We start from the raw sequence: 19,535 nt of genomic DNA, 5'->3' as shown, positions 1-19,535 counted from the left end.
TTTTCATATCTTATAATCACATAAGGGGGTGTTGCTCTGAACTTGATTTAGTCTTTAAATGAAGAGCTATTCTGAAGAGGAAACTTAACTGCACAATAATGTACGTGTTTTGCCTATCCTTTACATGCTAATATCTACTTTCTAAACTTTTATTTGCTGAAGTAAAGCTATTATTCAAAGTAAATCTTAAACCATATGTATTAAGACAATTTACAGCTTCATTAGCAAATAATTTTAGATTTCCCTTATTGTCTTTTCTCTTATTCAATTTCAAATGAGAAAGCTCCTCAGTGGTTGCCAACTCCAAAACTGAGAGATATGTTTATTTCTGCCCCCATGCCATCTTCTAGGTGTTAGGACTTCTAGTCCTTTTTAGCTCCCTGGCCTACATTTGAATTAGGCAAACAGCATAGTTATGAGAAGTTATACATCTATATATTTCCTAACAGAAGTGAACTTATCTGCTTAATTATCTCTCTAGTCATCTTGGAATATGAGTGATACAATATGCACTTATTATTTTGCAGGCTCTACTCCCTGTATTTTCAGCTGGTTTTCCTTGTTTTGACTTGTATCTCTCCATGGGCAAATGTGCTGCCACTGTTGCTCTTACATAGCTGGTGTCCTCAGAATTAACAGTGGTACTTGTCAGCACGACACAATTTAGCTATATATTGCTAAATTCTGATACCTCCAGAACTCTGAAGTTTGAACTTATCAGATGGAAAGGATGGAGAAAAGAGGCAATGTTTGAAGGAGAAATGAGATATTGGTTGAAAGAGGATGGTTGAAAGAGGTTCAAAATAGTTACCTTCCATAGGAGGAAGGTGGCTCTTAATTTTAACATAATCTGAGGAGACAGATGCAGAATGTGTCCTAATTTAGAACCTTCTGCTATCACTTTTAGAGTTCTCATTCTGTGGAAAAAGAGTCTAGACTATGTGCAATTAAAATTATTCATCAAAGCATGCTAATTGATGTGGCACCGTGGACAGTCAAGTGAAATTTAGGACAGTCTTGTGTTCTCTTCATTCTGTAATGTCATTGCCATTTCAAGGGACAATTGACACTTGAATATGAGTTTGAACTGCACAAGTCCACTTGCACACTGTTCTTTTCAATAAATACATGTACTGCTACTACATGATCCAGGGTTGGTTTCATGTACAGATGTGGAACTGAGGATACAGATGGCTGACTAAGGGATTTGAGCATCTGAGGATTTTACTATCCATGGTGGGTCCTGGCACCAATCCTCCATGCATACTGAGGGAACACTGTATTTCACAAATGAAAGTATTAGTCACTTAGTCATGTCCAGCTCTTTGTGACTCCATGGACTAGAGCCCAGCAGGCTCCCCTGTCCATGGGATTTCCCAGGCAAGAATACTGGAGTGGGTTGTCATTTCCTTTTGCAGGAGATCTTCCTGACCCAGGGATCAAACCCAGGTCTCTTGTATTGCAAGAGGATTCTTTTCCATCCGATCCACCAAGGAAGGCCCATTTCACAAATAGTCTTGAACAAATTAATTTTCAAGAGGGTTAATACAGTTAAGGTTACCATCATCTGATTGTGATTTTACTTATGTTACAATTTTTTCTTTATCTTAAAGGTCCAGAGTGCTTCAGAACCAAGACTAAACATCTTATCTGTGAATCCTCTGACTTATAGAAGTAGAATAAATATCTCTACCTCTTTGTTCATAAACCTTTTACCGCATTTATCATATGGGAAATTAATCACTGGTTTGTATCAGTTTCTCCCCATTAGAATGTTAATTTGAAATTAGGAATTATGTCCTATTTATCATTTTAGAGTATAAAAATTTTTCAAGATTTATATTAATAAATGAAGTTATCAGTAAATAAATGGTCATACGAATATGAAAGTATAGACATATTCTGCAACTGAACACAGCCCGTATTTTTCATCATGTCACTGCCAAACAACATCAGCTTTCATCCCAGTACCTTTCTTCTCATTGGCATTCCAGGGATGGAGGCCATCCACACTTGGATATCAATGCCCTTCTGCCTTATTTATTTAACTGCTCTCCTGGGAAATTTCTCCATTCTCTTTATTATCAGAACAGACTCCAACCTGCATGAGCCCATGTACTTCTTCCTCTGTATGCTCTCTGTGGCCGACTTGATCCTTTCCACTACTGCTATGCCCAAAATCCTCAGCATTTTTTGGTTCCATGACAGGGAGATCTATTTTGAAGCCTGCCTTGTCCAAGTATTTCTCATTCACTCACTATGCAGCATGGCCTCAGGGTTTATCTTGGCCATGGCCTTTGATAGGTACGTGGCAATCTGCAATCCTCTGAGACATTCCATTATCCTGACACACAGAGTCATCCAGAACTTGGGGCTGGCTATCGTCTTCCGTGGAGTCGTGCTTTTCTGTCCTCAACCCTTTATGCTTCGGTGGCTTCCCTACTGCAGAACTAATGTCATCCCTCACACCTACTGTGAATTTATGGCTCTGATCAAGCTGGCTTGTGCAGAGACCAGGATCTGCAGAACATACAGCCTAACTGCTGCCTTCCTCACTGGAGGTTTAGATTTCCTATTAATCCTCTGTTCCTATGTTGTCATCCTTTACACTGTCTTCCATCTTCCATCCAAAGCTGCTCGGCTCAAGACCCTGGGCACTTGTGGATCCCATGTGTGTGTGATCCTGGTGGCCTATACTCCAGCCTTTTTCTCCTTCCTTACTCACAGATTTGGACATAATGTAGCTCCTCATATTCACATCTTTGTGGCTAACATCTATATCCTTGTTCCACCCATGGTGAACCCAATGATCTATGGCATAAGAACCAAGAGGATCAGAGAACAATTCCTCCAGGTTTTGACTTCTCACAAATTCTAAAACAATCAACTCTTTCTGTAACAATTTTTTAATATTTATGAAGAAAAGAGATATTAACCCTCTTTCTAGAAGACTGAATCTCTACACCTTCTATTTGTAATATAAAGTATTAATTAGCACTGACTAGACTTATTCTAAAAAACTTGCTTTAGATGATAGCTGACATAGATGATTTATTTTTAATATATTTGCTTGGTAATGAAATGTCTCCACAATTACGTCATCTTATTCACTATGTTCACTCATATAAGGTTACTCTGTTGTTCAGTCTTATTAGCTTTATTAGAAGTGTTGTTACTGACTTACTACCTCTGACTTTCATTAAGCTGCCATGCATTTGTAGGTTTCAGTGAACAGGGCTATCTATATCTCTGCAACAGTAAGACTGAACTTATTTTAACTTCATAACATTGGAAATTGAGATGGTTTTTAGCAAAATGTCTTCGGAGAAAGCAGATGCAAATTTTAAAAACTGTCATGATATGTCTTCCAGAGGCCTTCCTGTAATCTCTTTGTAACATATTCTTACATGTTTAACTTATTTAATTATGTTGCTACAATCCTTTGAAACTTTCTAAGTAATATACATTCCCACAAATACTCCTCCAGAATGCTTAATGATTTTATAATTGCCCCACCATTTTTCCTATTTTTGTTTCTTCAGTTTCAAGTCGATTCAGTATATTCTTTGAAAATGTCTATAGCTCTCTCTCCCATTAATTGATTATCTTCCGTACACTAATCTTATTTGCTACCAAACTATACTGTAAAATAGAGAAATATTCTCTCTTGGCATTTCCTCATAAATAATCTTTCTTGCTACTATTGACTCATATTTGTATAGAATATTGTGTAGGATTATTCATTAACGGTCTGTAAGTCATCATGGGTACACCAAGTCATTATGAGTATATATTACAATTATGTTTCCATTAAGATCTAAACTCTTCCTGATTATTATTCAAATAGTTTTGTCATCAGGACACAGTAGTATATTTTATCAATCTATTCTCAGTCTGAGTACCTCTCTCAGTTACAGTTATTCAAAATCATGCCACTTTTTCTCTTTGATTTTTAATTAATTCTTTCTAAGCAAGCGGGTTATTAGGTATTGGGTACTACCGGACCCACTTCTATTGACTGTCCTATGATTTCACACTTACTCCCTCAAAATGAAAGTGTAACTCTGTGCTACTATTTCTGATTATCTAAACTTATGTTATTGTTGTCCATTTCAAATTGTCTTATTTAATATGGAAAAGACCAGAATATCTAAAATTCTGAGAGGTAATAAAAGGCAGCATTTAAAACAACTGGCTCTCAAGCCATACTGCTCAGCTGACTCCAACAAACACTTACTAGCTGTGTTGATCCTCATCAACTTATGCCACATGTCTGCCTCAGTTTTCTGAATGGTAAAATGGAGAAAATTGATAATAGCTATTTCAGAATATAATTCTAACACTTAAAAGAATGCCTGTTGTAATTTGGTTCCACTTGGGTTAATTTATCAAGAGCTTAAAATTTAAGCCTAGAATTAAAAACATTATCCAGCAAGAATGTTTAAATTGGAATCCAGTAAATTGGAAATAATTTTACCATTTGTGATCTATTTTCATTAATTTCGAAACCAAACGATTAGAATTTGGCAGTGAATAAAAAATAGATTCAAAGAAAAGGAAAAGGGTCCAATTAGAAAAGCTGGGCTGATAAGTTCTTAGAACCATCATCATAGTTATGCTTATATTGAACTTACACAGGTCTACATAAAAAGAAAATGGGGCTTTCACTCATGGGTCAGCTCTTATAGGTAGTTTTTATTTGTGTGAATTTTATTTAATATTGAAGGACTATCTTCACTTATTTCTACATCAATGACAACAAATATTCTGGAGTAGTCAGGAAGCTAAGCTACCACACTGTAGTTCAGACAGGTGCTTAACTGAAGAAGATTCATTCAGTGAATGAATACTTGAATTCTACTATGGCCCAGACATGTGAGCAGTAACACACAAGATTAATATGCAGCACACAGGCCCCTTGAATTATATAATGTGTATCTTGGAAGGAAGGGGCATTTGATAAGGTGCTTAAAATAAGTGATTTAACACACAGTGAGAAAATAATTTCACATTATGGAAAAATAATATAAAAAATATAATTAGTGCTCTGCAAGAACAGAAGAGGGTTCTTCTCTAGAGGGTGTATTATATTCCCTCTCAGAATAAAATATAGCAAAATAAATAAAATAAATAAATAAATACTATAAATAAATAAATAAAATAAAATATAGTGAAAACATTTTTTGAAAAGGTGGGAAAAAATTCATGCAAAGGAAAAAGTAAAAAGACCTGAAGGTAGAGAACAGGTTAAGGACAATTAGAAGAACTGTGCTTGGGGAACAAAATGGACAAAGGAAAGAGTCATAACATATGCATTTGGAGAAGGCTACAAAAACCAAAACCATTAATCATAATTCTTCAGAGCACAGAATTGTGTGACCATCCTGGGGACCACTGATGACATGGAAAAATGACAATGAAATTAGAACATCATTATCCATTAACTTAAGGTAAAGCTGGAAAGTCAGAGGACATCCTTGAAAGAAGGTGACTGACTTTCATTACCATACTTGGAAAGCTGAGAATGCTTAGGAATAGTGAAGCTCCAGGGAAGGTGAAATTCTCAAACCTAGTAAGTTTTCTATGCCATTTCAGGGCCATGTTTGGGAAAGAGTGGGACAGCGAGTCATAGAATGAAGATATCTGAGCTGACACACCTAAAAATTTTGAAACTTTTGCTTAAAAAATAAAAGAAAATGACAATATCAATAATCGGGGGGGGGGCACATTAAAAGTTGGTTGGGGAAATCTTATTGATATAGGAGCAATCCCCTATGATATAACATTTTTTGTAAGAACCTTTGAAATGATACTACTATGTGGCTAGTTTGATTCTTGGACATTTTATTTTACTACCTGAAATAAAGATGCTAGAAATGCCATCATCTCACATAACACAGAAATGTATAAAAACACTCAGAGATCTGGATATGATTGAAAGGACAAATTATAAAATGCCAATAAACCAGTAGCCAATTATATGTTGTGAAAGGCAGTAGAGAGGATTTATCAAGTGAATCCAGAAGTAATACACTGATGACAGAGGGACTGCCACCACTGAGAATCTAGTGATGACTGGCCTCTATAGCCTGGAATAAAGGAGGCACGTACTATTAAGGACTGTATGCCTGCTCAGTTGTATCTGACTCTTTGTGACCCAGTGGTCTGTAGCCCACCAGGCTTCTCTTGTCCATGGAATTTTCCAGGCAACAATACTGGAGTGGATTGCCATTTCCTTCTCCAGGGGAATCTTTCTGACTCAGGGATTAAACCCACATCTCTTGTATCTCCTGCATTGGCAAGTGGGTTCTTTAGAAGCTGAGTCACCAGGGAAGCCCTTACGTACCATTATAGAATTAGGAAACACAAGATAAAATAATATCACCTTAATAGAACTTAGTCACATGAAACAAGGTGGTAAGTTTTTCTTTGTAGTGAAAGTGAAGGGCACAGTAATGGTCAAGGGTCCTGATGCAGAAAGAAATATGGAGATGGTTAATATAATATGGCATTCCTGGGGGCAGATAAATGTCATCTAAAAAAAAAGAAAAACGGTATTCTTCAATATATACAACCAAAAGAAACCAAAGATAGGTCATCAGGAGGCTGAGGGCAACTACTTCAGTGGAAATGTCACAATACTTTGCTCAGTTTTCAACTTGAGACAATTTCCAGATCCAGAATCCAGATGGAGACTACAAGAGAAGCTGTGTTTCCAAGAGCAAGAATATTGCAATAGTATTGCAAGTTTTCTTGGAAATGAATCTCCTAGTCCTTCTACAAAGGAGTCCAGTCTTAATACAAAGATATTTGTAGCTGACATGATACCACAAACTCAAAGTATCATTATACCCCCTAATCACAATGAGAAAAAAAAAAAAAAACAGGGAAAAGGCTAAAATGGAGGCCTGTTTAAACATTGATTCACAGAGGACTCAAAATCCAATCACATTCACAAAATCCAGTAATCATTTACTCCCTTCTCAAAACTATAATTTAAAAGGACATATGTAGCAGATAGCAGAAACATAAATGTTGAAGAATGATTACCCTATTCATATCCTCATTTAATTCACCAATCTGGCCCCCACACAAGTCTAACACAGTCAAACGTTTTGTCTCTATTTAAACAAACCATGAAGTCGTGGAGAGGGAGTTAAAGGACTACTGAAAACACAACCAATGAATGGCACCAACTGCACTACTGTGCCGCAAGTTTTTTTTTTCTTTTGTTTGTTTGTTTTTGCTAGATTCCTCAGGTATATAACAGATGGACATTGATCTGGCAGATTCATTATTTTCCAATTCTATTAGGAAGAAAGTTAAACAGTTCACATACACGGGGGGAAAAGAACAAACGTGGCATAAAAACTCAGGCATGCCCAGGACTTGTTAATTCTCCTACTGTTCTGATACAGTTCAAAGGACCCTGAACAATCAATAGATTCTGGAGAATATAAAACTAGTTTATTTTAATGAAATAGTTGAACCATTAATGGAAATTTTATTGGAGGCCTTGGTAAGACACATTTGTTTCAAACAGTAGGAAATAAACCTTATGAATATTAAATAGCCTATCTCATCAGTGAATTTTTAAAAAGCCTATTTATTGCTCTGAGATATTTTTTTTAAAAGACATGTTTTAAAATAAAGGATGAATGTTTGCATCTCACACCTCCCATCGCCAAAATAAAGCACAATTTCTGGTACACCTTTTCATCTACTACGAACAACATGTACCACGCTTGGGATTGTATCTTCAAAGCATTTATGAAGTGACAAGAAAGACTTTAAGCTTTGTGCTAGTTCCAAAGCAGGAAAGTTATGAAGCAGGCCTTGGCTGCATCATACAGAGCCCAACAGTTTGTGATACATAGAACCTGGCAGTCTCTACCGGATTAAAACATTTGTGGTGGAAAGATATCCTGTGGAATTTATGGTCAGCTCTAATAAGGTACAGGCACTGCAGACCTCTAGGGTTGTTGAGTAAAGCCATGGCATAGCGGCAGAATTTTTACCCCCAAAAACAGGGGGCTTCTCTCTTGCCTGTGGCGAATACAGGTTATTGCCCTTCCCTTGCGCGCAATACAGAGTTCCCAAAATCCAGGAAAAGAATAATAATAATAGTAATAATACTATTTCTACCTCTGTCAGGCAAATTGCTGAGATGAACCTGGATCAGGAGCACCCAGAGCAACCAGGCTTCCATTTCTCACCAATTGCGTATGCCCAGGACTCTGAGTGGGTGGAGTCGGGTGCTAGGGCTAACGCGATTGACTAACGGAAACGGTCCTCTCCACCAATGAGGAGGTGCGGCAGGATAGAGGGGCGGGGCCTGGCGGTAGCGCTCCTGGGAAGTCTCTGATCGTCCAGGCAACGAAAGAAAGGTCTTGAAAGTTGTTAGCTGCGGTGGAAGCGCGGCTGGATGCTGCAGGCAGGTGAGAGCAGTGCTAAGGGAGGGAGAAGCAGAGTAGGATCCATTCCGTCCACTCTGTAAGCCAACTCTTTCTTGGCTTTTGGAGCCCTATCGCACGCCTCCATACCCGCAGCTTGGATCCAGCCCTGCACTGTCACCCCTGGCTCTTCGCCCTTTTATTCTTGAGCACCCCCTTTTCTGGCTCACTCTCTTCCTCCATGCCTGCCCTTCTCCGTTGGCACTCTCTCGTCCTCGCCGCTTTCCCTCCACCCACCTTTCTGTACCAGCCGCCTCTCTTTCCTCAGCTCTCCTTTCTGGTCGTCTTTCTTAGAACCCTTTTCTCGCATCTATAGTATCATTGGCTATTATCTGAGGTCACGGAGGAGGGGGCACACAAGGGGTGAGGGTCAGCCGGTGAATTTTGAGTCTCCTAGAAGTGAACGCTGGATTTTCTGCAAAGCAGCCATTCGCTGAACCATTTCCCCTCACCTGTGGCCCTTTGTAATTTCTACAGGCTGTGGGCGGTCCCATTTAACTAAAAGCTAAGACTTTCAGTTAAACTTTCTCTTGGCAAAGTTACTGTGTTCATGAAGGGGGTAAATAAGGACATAGTTATGCTACTAGTATGATCCAAGAGCATGTAGAGGACTAAATGTTTTTAAAGTGTTTGATAGAAAATAGGGTCAAGGAAGACAAGCAGTCTTAAGTCTCTGCCTCAAAGTCCATTGTTAGTGTGTCAACCACAATCTCATCTCTGTCCATGGGAAAAATCTGGTCCTCATTGAAGCCAACCTGAGGATACAGAGAGGGGATTGAGCTACAGGAGCTCCATGCCTGAGGCCTGTGATCTCCATCTCTGTTCATAGCCTTTCTCCGATATTCACAGCCTAGCAAGGGCCTGGTCTGCTGCTGCTGCTAAGTCGCTTCAGTCTGTCCCACTCTTTGAGATGCCGTAGACAGCAGCCCACCAGGCTCCTCTGTCCCTGGGATTCTCCAGGCAAGAATACCGGAGAGGGTTGCAATTTCCACCTCCAAAGCATGCATGCATGCTAAGTTGCTTCAGTCGTGCCCGACTCTGTGCAACCCCATAGATGGCAGCCCACCAGGCTCCTCAGTCCACAGGATTCTCTAAGCAAGAATACTGGAGTGGGTTGCTATTTCCTTCTCCGGGCCTAGTCTAGGATGCAGTATATATTGTGGCAGTATTCTCCAGTCTGCAAAAAACAGCATTGCCCTTCTTGCTCCTTACATAGAACCTGAGTATTTCTTCCTCTGTGTTGCAAGATTTTATATAATATCAGTATGCATCAGGTTTTAGTGAGTTCTACTGAAGAAACTTATGGTTCAGTTCAGTTCAATTCAGTTGCTCAGTCGTGTCTGACTCTTTGCAACCCCATGAATTGCAGCACGCCAGGACTCCCTGTCCATCACCAACTCCCGGAGTTCAATCAAACTCATGTCCATCGAGTCGGTGATGCCATCCAGCCATCTCATCCTCTGTAGTCCCCTTCTCCTCCTGAGGAACTGTGGTGTTGGAGAAGACTCTTGAGAGTCCCTTGGACTGCAAGGAGATCAGCCCTGGGTGTTCTTTGGAAGGAATGATGCTAAAGCTGAAACTCCAGTACTTTGGCCACCTCATGCGAAGAGTTGACTCACTGGAAAAACTTATGGGACTGTGTGAAAATATGCATTGAACAGTTTTACCATATATATTGCACTCATATGTTTCTTGCTGTGATGCTGTTTTTTTTTTTTTTTAATATCATTTTTTAGTAGTAGGGAAGCAAAGTTTCTACCCTATATTTTCCATTACTAATTTCTCCTTGAAATCCTTCACTAATTTTTTTTTCCCCTTTCTTTGCTCCACCTCCCACCCCACCCCCCATCATAATGAGTCTGACTGAGAGTCTTAAGAAGATATTTCATACTTGGCATTATGAAAAAGAATCTCCCTTCCCATGTGCTTCATTTTGGAAATAGACACTATTTTGTGATTTATTTGGAGAAACTTCTAAACCAATTTGGAAAAGAATCCTTAGCTAACTAGGAGTTACTGTAACATGAAATTAACACAGATTTTTCTTTTTTGTTATTTTACTTGACCTTGTTAGGTACCAGAGGTACAGAGCACTTGACCATGGAATGAAATGTGATTCTGTGTCCAGACTACAAATTATTACCTAAATTCTATCATATCAACTAAGTCATATGGCCCATCACAGTTCATTGTAAGATGGAAATTCTACCTTTTGGACCAGGTACAAAGAGGGCCAGAGGACACAAGTAATCACCATAAACCAGTTTCCCACTTGCCCCTGTCACCTATCACTTTTGTACCATCACTTCTCCAAGTCACATCTGTTGTCTCAGGATGATTTATTGTGACCAGCTGAAGGAAAAGAAAACAAGTCAAATTTGACTTCTGAGTGCATATATCAGTACAACCTTGAAATGGACTGCCTCTGTACTATAGCACCACTCTATTAGGATCAAGAGTGACCCTGAGAGATAATAATAAAGGGAAATACACCTGGCATTTGGAACCTCTGACTACAGCAAGTACACCCAATAGTTATAGCTTCAAGTGGTATTCCTGGTCATACATTTTGTGTTAAAAAAGTGCCCGGAGGTAAAAAATGTCTACAGACTCCTAGGAAGTTTGAAAAAATAATTAGTTAGAAGGCTGGATGGAGAAATAATGGAACCTTGGCAAAAGAAAATCTGGGGAAAAAATGTGTGGTTAACTCAAATCAGAGGGCACAAGTGTAAAGATGTTTACATTTACCGTTAATATTCAGCAGAGAGCACTGAGCACAGAAGGAACATGGCACAACCATTAGAATGGATTGACTGGCAGTCGTCATCTGTCACTGGTCACCTCCAGTGCTAGAACAAATGCCAAATGTGTGCAGTAGACTTGGGAGTAGAGATGGAGGTTTTGCATGGTCTCAATTCCTTGGGTTCCCACATACAAAGGCTACTCTTGCTACTGCTACTGCAGAGTGTCCTACCTTCCAGACAGAGCTGATACAATTCCATCCTTTGAGAAGACCATCCAGACATTTAATAGCACATTAGTTACACTGTACCTCTTTCATTCTGAAAGGATCTACAATTCATCATGATTGGAACTGACATATATTCAGCCAGTTTTCTTTATGAGATTACCTTCTCTGCTTGCAGGACCTCAGTCAGCAAAGCTAACTGAGTGTTCACAAAATAATTTATATGCAAGAAAAGACCTTATAAACTATCACATCAAACAAAGTTTACAGTAATGGGGTGAAGCTGTGGGCACATGGCCATGGCATCCACTGGTCTTCTTACATACCACAGGACACAGAAGTTGTATGCCTAACTAAGTGATGAAACAGGTTTTGAAGGTGCTTCTGAGTTGCTGATTTGGAGATAATACCAGCAAAGATTGGATGTCTTTATGCAAGAGATAGCAAATGCCCTAAGCGAGTGGGTTGATATCTGTAGTGCCACTGGATCAGGTAGGAGAATTTCTCCAAACCATTTATTGAAAAGTGCTGAGGATTTTTTCCCTGGGACTTGGAAGCGACGAACCTGAAAGAATGACACTCGGACAGTCTCTTGCAAGGACTGACAAGTTTATTTCTGCAGTCAAGCTTTTTTATAGAAGCAGGAACAAAGAGCTTAAAGTATACAGCCAGCAGAGCGCATACGGAGTTAACACATAATCAGTAGAAACATTTCAAGGACAGCGCGCTCTAAATGACTGATGGGCTTCTCCCACAACCTGCTCTCACAAGTAACATCCCTATTTATTATTAACTCTTGGCACCGAGCATAACCAAAGGCAGGAGATGTCTTTCTGTCTGTAGTGTAAAGCCGAGTACTTCTGGCCCTTCGCCATTTTCCCAAGGACTTTCTCCTTTTACAGCTATTTTGCACTACGCTTCCCAACATATCCTCCTTTTGTTTTTAAATTAAGCACGGCAGTGGCTAGTTGGACTCCGTTGTGGGAGGCACGGAGTCTTGAGTAGAGACTTCTGTATCCTATAATCAAGGACAAAAAGAGCAGGTTGATTAATACATATATAAAAATATTGCTTCCTGAAAGCCAAGCTCTAGGGTTTAGAGACGATAGGGTTTTGGTTAAACTATCATAGAATTGAGTACTATACAATTCCCTAGGTACCCTAACTTGAAAATTAGCAACTTGTTGTTTCAACAAATTGATGTCTAAACTTGAGTTATTTGTGAGATCCTGCAAATGCGCCTTAACCTCATTCCAAGGATATTCAGTGCTATTATAGGGCATGTTAGTCAGACAAAAAGAAGTAAAATTCCAGTGACAGCCTATATGTGTTTGGAAAGTCAGTAGCTGCATTTGATCTCCTAAGTAGATAACCACATTGTAACTCATTAATCCGTGTTTGTAAATGCTGATCTATTTGAGCTTGTCAAGTCCACAGATCATGAGAGTCTTTGTGCCAAGCAGTGATAAAATCATGATTTCGTATAGAATTATGTAAAGCCATACCAGACAAAGTTCCTACAGTCACAATGGAGATAAGGCTTAAGATGCCTGCAATAATCCACCCAAGGATGTGCTTAGATTGCCTAAACCCGGTTTTCAACAGTACAGAAAGAAATACAGAATCAGTCCAAGGCTCAGTTAAATTTACGGGAAGCCATAACTCAGATCTTTGTTTAACTAGTGCAATGCTAGCATTGTGATATGAAATGGTGTGATTAAGGCTGGTATACAATGCACATGCAGTACAATTGACAATCTTGGCCAATAAGTCAATATCAAAATGCCCTACAATAAACAAGTACGGAAGGTGAACACACGATTGAATATAGCCAGTACTATTGTATAGGAAGGTGTAATTAGAAGGATGAAACACACCCATAGTCCCATAAACATTAGCAAAGTGCTCTAAAGCTGTTGGAATTTTCCAAGTGTGCCATTGCTTTGGCCCCACAATGGGGACGACAATCCTAGGTCATGGGGGTGATAAAGCCCCCGTTATACCAATTCAGCAATATGTCCTTATCAGTCCAGAAACTTGTCTTAGATTTATGAAAGCCTCCAATGCTTGATCTATTAAACCAGGAGCAATTATGATGTTCCTCCTGCTCTTCAGAACAGTTTACATTGCCAGAAACAGCATATCTGGAGTCATAGGAGTTCCAGTACTCTTCAGTGTCTGCTCAGCCTGACGAGTCATGTTTTCACTTGAGCCCATGTCAGGTAAGGATTCAGATGATGGTGTTTCCTCATTGGCTCCTCCAGGGTCATTGACAAGACCCTTCACATCAACTTTGTCACTTCCCAAGGGAGTCCGGTCTTGGGGTCCTTCTCGGTAGCGGACATGGCGAAGGGGAACCCAGATTTCCTCTCCATCTGCAATGACAAGACCATAACCCTTGCCTAGGAGTCGTAAGATTCCTGGCAGCCACTGATTATATTGCTTATACCATATTGGTGTATTGATTTCTAATTTGCTGTTTTTGTCTTCTGCAAAATGTCTATCTGGATGAGTATCAGAATTATTTTTTGTTAAGTTTAAAAAATTCAGGGAATAAAGAGTTAAAGATAATAGTAATTGAGGGTTCATAGGATAAGAAGTGTATCTCCTCTTCCATATTCCCCCTTTCTGTTTTAGTAAATGAGTTTTTAGGGTGCGGTGGGCTCTTTCGATAATGGCTTGCCCCTGAAGATTATAGGGTATTTCTGTAATGTGTGTGACGTTCCATTCTGATAAAAATGAACGAAACGAATGCGAGGTGAATGCAGGTCCATTGTCTGTTTTCAAGACAGAAGGAATCCCCATAATGGGGAAGGTGAGTAAGAGTGTGGAAATGGCATGTTTGCTGGATTCTGAAGAGACAGGTACTGTCCAGATAAAGTTGGAAAATGTATCTATTGAGACAAAAAGTAAAGAAAATTTTCTTTAAGGAGCAGTGAGTGAAATCAGATTGCTAAAGGGAATTAGGTTGTTTGCCCTGGAGATTAAGTCCTGAAATCATAGTTCGTAAGTGCAGAGGGGTGTTGTCATCACAGGTTTTAATAATATGCCATGTTTCAGTGAGAGGAATATGGTATTTAGAGTGCAATCTGTTAGCATTGGTGTGAATACTAGCATGCTCATCATTGGCAGATGTAAAAATGGGAGCTATGAGTCTGTCAACAGAATCATTTCTTGCGACCAGAGGGCCAGGTAAACCTGAATGAACATGTATATGGGCAATAAAGAAAGGTTCTATATGTGAGCGAATTAAAGCTTGAGTCTGTGAAAAGAGAGTATATAATTCTTCATCTAGGTTGTATAAAAAGGCAGTAACAAAATCAGGAAAAAGGGAAGCAAGGTATTTGGAATCAGTATATACTGATTGAAGTTGAAGGATAATGGTTGAAGCGACAAAAGAGCATATAAAGCATACAACTCAACTCTTTGTATTGAAGAATAGGTAGTGGGTAATTTCTCTTTGATATCAGGGCTGACAATCCTTGCTATGCCTTTCTTGTTGCCATCAATGAAATAGGTGGGTGCATTGATAATAGGCTGGGATGCAATGATATTAGTTACAATGAATTTAGTACATTGTAGAAAGTCCTATAATTTTCCTTTCGGTAAATGAAATGAGATAACATTCTGAAAATCACTTAATGCCATTTGCATGGTCAGGTTATACTGTAAGGCAATTTGCAATTCCTTTTTTGTCAAGGGAACGTGTATTGCATATGGATCAAATCCAGTCAAAGTTTGTACATGGCTTCTTCCTGACACAATTAAGTGCCCTATTTTCTCAATATATGATACAGTTTTTTTTAGACTGTTTAGTGCGTAAATATACCCATTCTATTGGGCTATGTTGAGCTATAATTGCCGTGGGCGAATGTTCTGTGGGGAATATATATAAAGAAACTGGTTGATCATAATCTAGCCGAGTTGAAAAAGATTGTTGAATGCGTTTCTCCACTAAGGCCAGTTCTTCTTTGGCCTCTTTTGTTAGCTGCATAGGGCTATTAGAGTCAGGGGATCCCTCTAAAATTTTAAATAGATTTTGTAAGGCATAGGTGGGGATGCCGACAGATGGCCACAGCCAATTAATATCTCCTAGCAATTTTTGAAAATCATTCAGCATGTGTAGAGATTGCACAGAAATTTGAGTTTTTTGAGGTTTGATTTTTAGATTCTTCCATAACATGTCCTAAATAATTAAAGGGTGCTTTCCACTGAATTTTATCCGGTGCTGCAAGCAGGCCATGATTTTGAAGAGGAGTAGTAACTTCATTATATAACAGTTGCAAACAGAATTCAGATTCCATAGAAAGAAGTATATCATCCATGTAATGAATTATAAACTCAGTAGGATACTTATCTCTAATGGGTTGTAATAAAACAGATATGAGATATTGGCAAATGGTAGGGGAGTTCATCATTCCCTGAGGTAGCACCTTCCATTGGAATCTTTTAACAGGAGCCATGTGATTTATAGAAGGAACTGAAAAGGCAAAATGTTTTCTATCTTTAGGGTGCAAAGGTATAGTAAAAAAGCAGTCTTGTAAGTCAATAATAACTATAGACCATCCTTTTGGTACCGTAGAAGGGGAGGGCAGTCTGGGTTGTAAGGGCCCCGTAGGTAACATGGTATTATTAACATTTCTTAAATCTATCAACATTTGTCATTTTCCTGACTTCTTTTTTATTACAAAAACAGGGGAATTCCACGGGGAAAATGAAGGTTCTATATGAGCTTTTTGTAATTGTTCATTAACTAATTGCTGCCAATTTTTCTTTAGTTAGGGGCCATTGAGGTGTCCATACTGGGGTATCAGATTCCCAATCGAGGGGCAGCGGTGTTAACTCAATGGCCCCCATTAAAAGATTCATTTAAAGAAACTGTGGCTTTCGTTTGTTCAAGAAAATCTTGTCCTCATAAATTGATTGGGGTATTAGTAATATATGGTTTAAGATAAGCTACAATTTGATCAGGGTCATACACTTGTAAATAGGATGCATTGACAAAAGTGTGTGGCATCAGCTTTATTTACTCCTAATAGTCTAGAAAGAGCCATAACCTTACCCCAGTAGAGGGGCCATTCTGCAGCTCTAATGATTGAAATGTCAGCTCCGGTATCTAACATGCCTGTGAAAAAATTTTCCCCGTATGCGTAAAGTAAGCATGGGTTTCTGATATTCCTTTAATAAGGTGGATAGTGCAGCAGTAAAGTTGGTACTGCCAAAGCCTCCCTGCCAAACTTTATCAGATGCCTTCATTGGTTTGACATATGGTGAAAGTAATAATTGTGCAAAATGTTCCCTTTTTTGTAAGTATACATTTCCCATTTTCAAACATTTACCATAATATGTATTTCCCCTTCATAATCTTCGTCCATAACACTGGTCAATACCATTAAACCTCTCATTGTGCAGCTACTACGTCCCAAAATCAGTCCCACTGTCTCAGGTGGAATTGGGCCATAATGTCCAGTGGGAATTTTGTGGGGGTTGTATAATTCTATTAGTTCCATATCATAAGGACTAGGTATATTAATGTAAGCACTCTTAGATGTAGCTGCTTGTAGCGTCATAACACTAGGTCCTCCTTTTGTAGTGGGGCTAGAGGATGGCCCCTTTATTAGTTTCCCTGTTGTTTGTATTGTGCATCGGGGTTCAAGGTGTTTCCATCCTTATCAAATTTAGAATGACATTCATTCAGCCAATGGAACCCCCTTTTACATCTTGGACATACTCCTGGGGGTCTCTTCTTATTAGAAGTAGTAGTATTTTTTCCGGCCTAAGGTTGGCAGGCAACACTGTTTTTTCATATGGCTGAGCTTCCCACAGTTAAAATATTTGGCATTAGCAGTTTTTTGTACATTAAAGGTTTCTAATGCCACAAATTTTGTTCTATGGGACATAGATCCGATATCCTTATATGCTTTCAAATATTCCATAAGAGAGCCAGTCTCTCGAATTGGTCTAAGCATGGATTGACATTCCTCATTAGCATTTTCAAAAGCAAGTTGTTTTAAAATAATATTTTGTAAAGTCACATCCTTAATAGATTTCTCAATTGCATCCTTTAGTTTTCCTATAAACTGAGAATATTCCTCTTCATGTCCTTGAATAATCTTAACAAATGAACCATCAGAGTTAGTGCTATCAACTTTTGTTTATGCCCTGCAGGCAGTTTCTTTAATGAAAAGTAACATCTCAAGGGTAACATTAGCTAATTGTGCCATTATATTGGCCATAGTCCCTGTTCCAGTCAGTATATCATAGGTTAAATTGGCAGGGTTACCATGAGATTGCTGGTCAATCATCAGCTGTTGGGCCTCATCACCAACATTTGCCACTGCAGTAATTGTTGAGGATTTAAAACCATCTTTGCTACTTGAAAAAAAATCATATGGCATCCAACAGTCAGCCCATCTTTGAGAAATTCTATACAGTAAGGAGAAGTAGGTCCATACAGAGTGCATGCTTTCTTAAAGCTAGACAACATGCCAAAATCTAGATTAGCCCAAATATTTTGGGCAGGTTGATTAAATTGCATTGGGAAAGCGAAAGTGCAAGCAGGCATCTCCTGAGGAGGAGTGAAATGATTAGTACGAGCAAAGTTAGCAATTGCTGTTACAGGCGGAGCAGAAGGAAAAACCTTAGATTTGGGCTGTCCATTGAATGAAATGACCTCCATTCTAAGTGGCTTCAGTTTTGACATATCCTGTATATATATGTCTCTAAGTTGTTTTTCTAAGGATTATGTGTGATTGAACATAACGTTCTTATATTTCAAAGCACATTGCATATGTTGTTCCTTAAGCTCATATTCATGTAAAGATTGAATAGTTTTTACTTCCAAATCAATGTTATGTCCTTCAATTTGTTCTATGATAGCCTGTATGAGTGACCAGATAACCCTTGCCGATATGCTTGCAAAACATTATTTTTAACCCTTTTCTATATGTCTAGATTGAGTGTCCCCTATTCTGGGAACCATGAATTGTTCCAATAAAATATGATAGCAGTCGTTCAACTGATCTCTTGAAACATTAACACTGTTTTGTTTCAAAAAATGATGCATTATAGAAATGAAAGGAATTTTACTGCTATGTTGTCCCATCCTGCTTACCTCTTTCTGCAGGGACTCGTCGCTTTGTTCAGCCTTTCTCTCAAGTCCCTGTTCGTGGCGCCACTTGTTGGGGATTTTTTCCCCAGGACTTGGAAGCGATGAACCTGAAAGAATGACACTCGGACAGTCTCTTGCAAGGACTGACAAGTTTATTTCTGCAGTCAAGCTTTTTTATAGAAGCAGGAACAAAGAGCTTAAAGTATGCGGCCAGCAGAGCACATACAGAGTTAACACATAATCAGTAGAAACATTTCAAGAACAGCGTGCTCTAAATGACTCATGGGCTTCTCCCACAACCTGCTCTCACAAGTAACATCCCTATTTATTATTAACTCTTGGCACCGAGCATAACCAAAGGCAGGAGATGTCTTTCTGTCTGTAGTGCAAAGCCGAGTACTTCTGGCCCTTCACCATTTTCCCAAGGACTTTCTCCTTTTACGGCTATTTTGCACTATGCTTCCCAACAAAAAGATAATGCTTTCCACATTGTATGTTGTTCTTGATTCTCTTCTCATACATCAGTTGCCTATACATGGGTGGGTTTATTGCTGGGCTCTCTTTCATGTGTCTGTATTTCTGATTTGTGCCAGTACTATACTGTTCTGATTATTGTAGCTCTGTAATATATTTGAAATCAGGAAGTATGATCCTTCCAGTTTTGTTCTTCCTGCTCTAGAGTGCTTTGATATTTTTCCATCTACTTGGTTACATATATTCCTTACTATTCTATTGTTTTTGATGCTATTGCTTTTATATATAATTTTATATAAATTATAAAATATTAGGAAATTGTGCACTTCCATATAAATTTAAGGATTATTTATTTCTATTTCTGTGAAAATTCCACTGGAAATCTGAAAGGCAAGATTGCATTTAACTTGGAGATCACTTTGAGTATTATGGATCTTTGAACAGTGTTATTTCTTCCATTCTATCAGCATGGGATATTTTTTTTCACTTATTTGTATCTTCTTCAGTTTCTTTCATCATTGCTTTATAA

At 38.7% G+C, this 19,535-nt stretch overlaps 1 protein-coding gene and 1 pseudogene across 1 annotated transcript; one reads left to right on the top strand and one right to left on the bottom strand.

Annotated features, from left to right (window-relative positions):
* The first annotated feature begins 1,933 nt into the window (after positions 1-1,933).
* On the top strand, positions 1,934-2,878 carry LOC113904928 (olfactory receptor 52D1-like). The gene has a single exon (XM_027561995.1). The coding sequence runs from the start codon at positions 1,934-1,936 to the stop codon at positions 2,876-2,878; it is 945 nt and encodes a 314-aa protein (XP_027417796.1).
* Positions 2,879-10,513: 7,635 nt separating this feature from the next.
* LOC113904927 lies at positions 10,514-18,949 on the bottom strand (annotated as a pseudogene).
* Between the last annotated feature and the right edge of the window lie 586 nt (positions 18,950-19,535).

Source organism: Bos indicus x Bos taurus, chromosome 15 (assembly GCF_003369695.1).
Source record: "Bos indicus x Bos taurus breed Angus x Brahman F1 hybrid chromosome 15, Bos_hybrid_MaternalHap_v2.0, whole genome shotgun sequence".
In the NCBI taxonomy this organism is placed as follows: Eukaryota; Metazoa; Chordata; class Mammalia; order Artiodactyla; family Bovidae; genus Bos; species Bos indicus x Bos taurus.
This window is presented reverse-complemented; position numbering and strand designations above follow the sequence as displayed.

Coding starts and splice junctions, on each gene's coding strand:
- LOC113904928 (XM_027561995.1), top strand. CDS start 1,934: ATGTCACTGCCAAACAACATCAGCTTTCATCCCAGTACCTTTCTTCTC.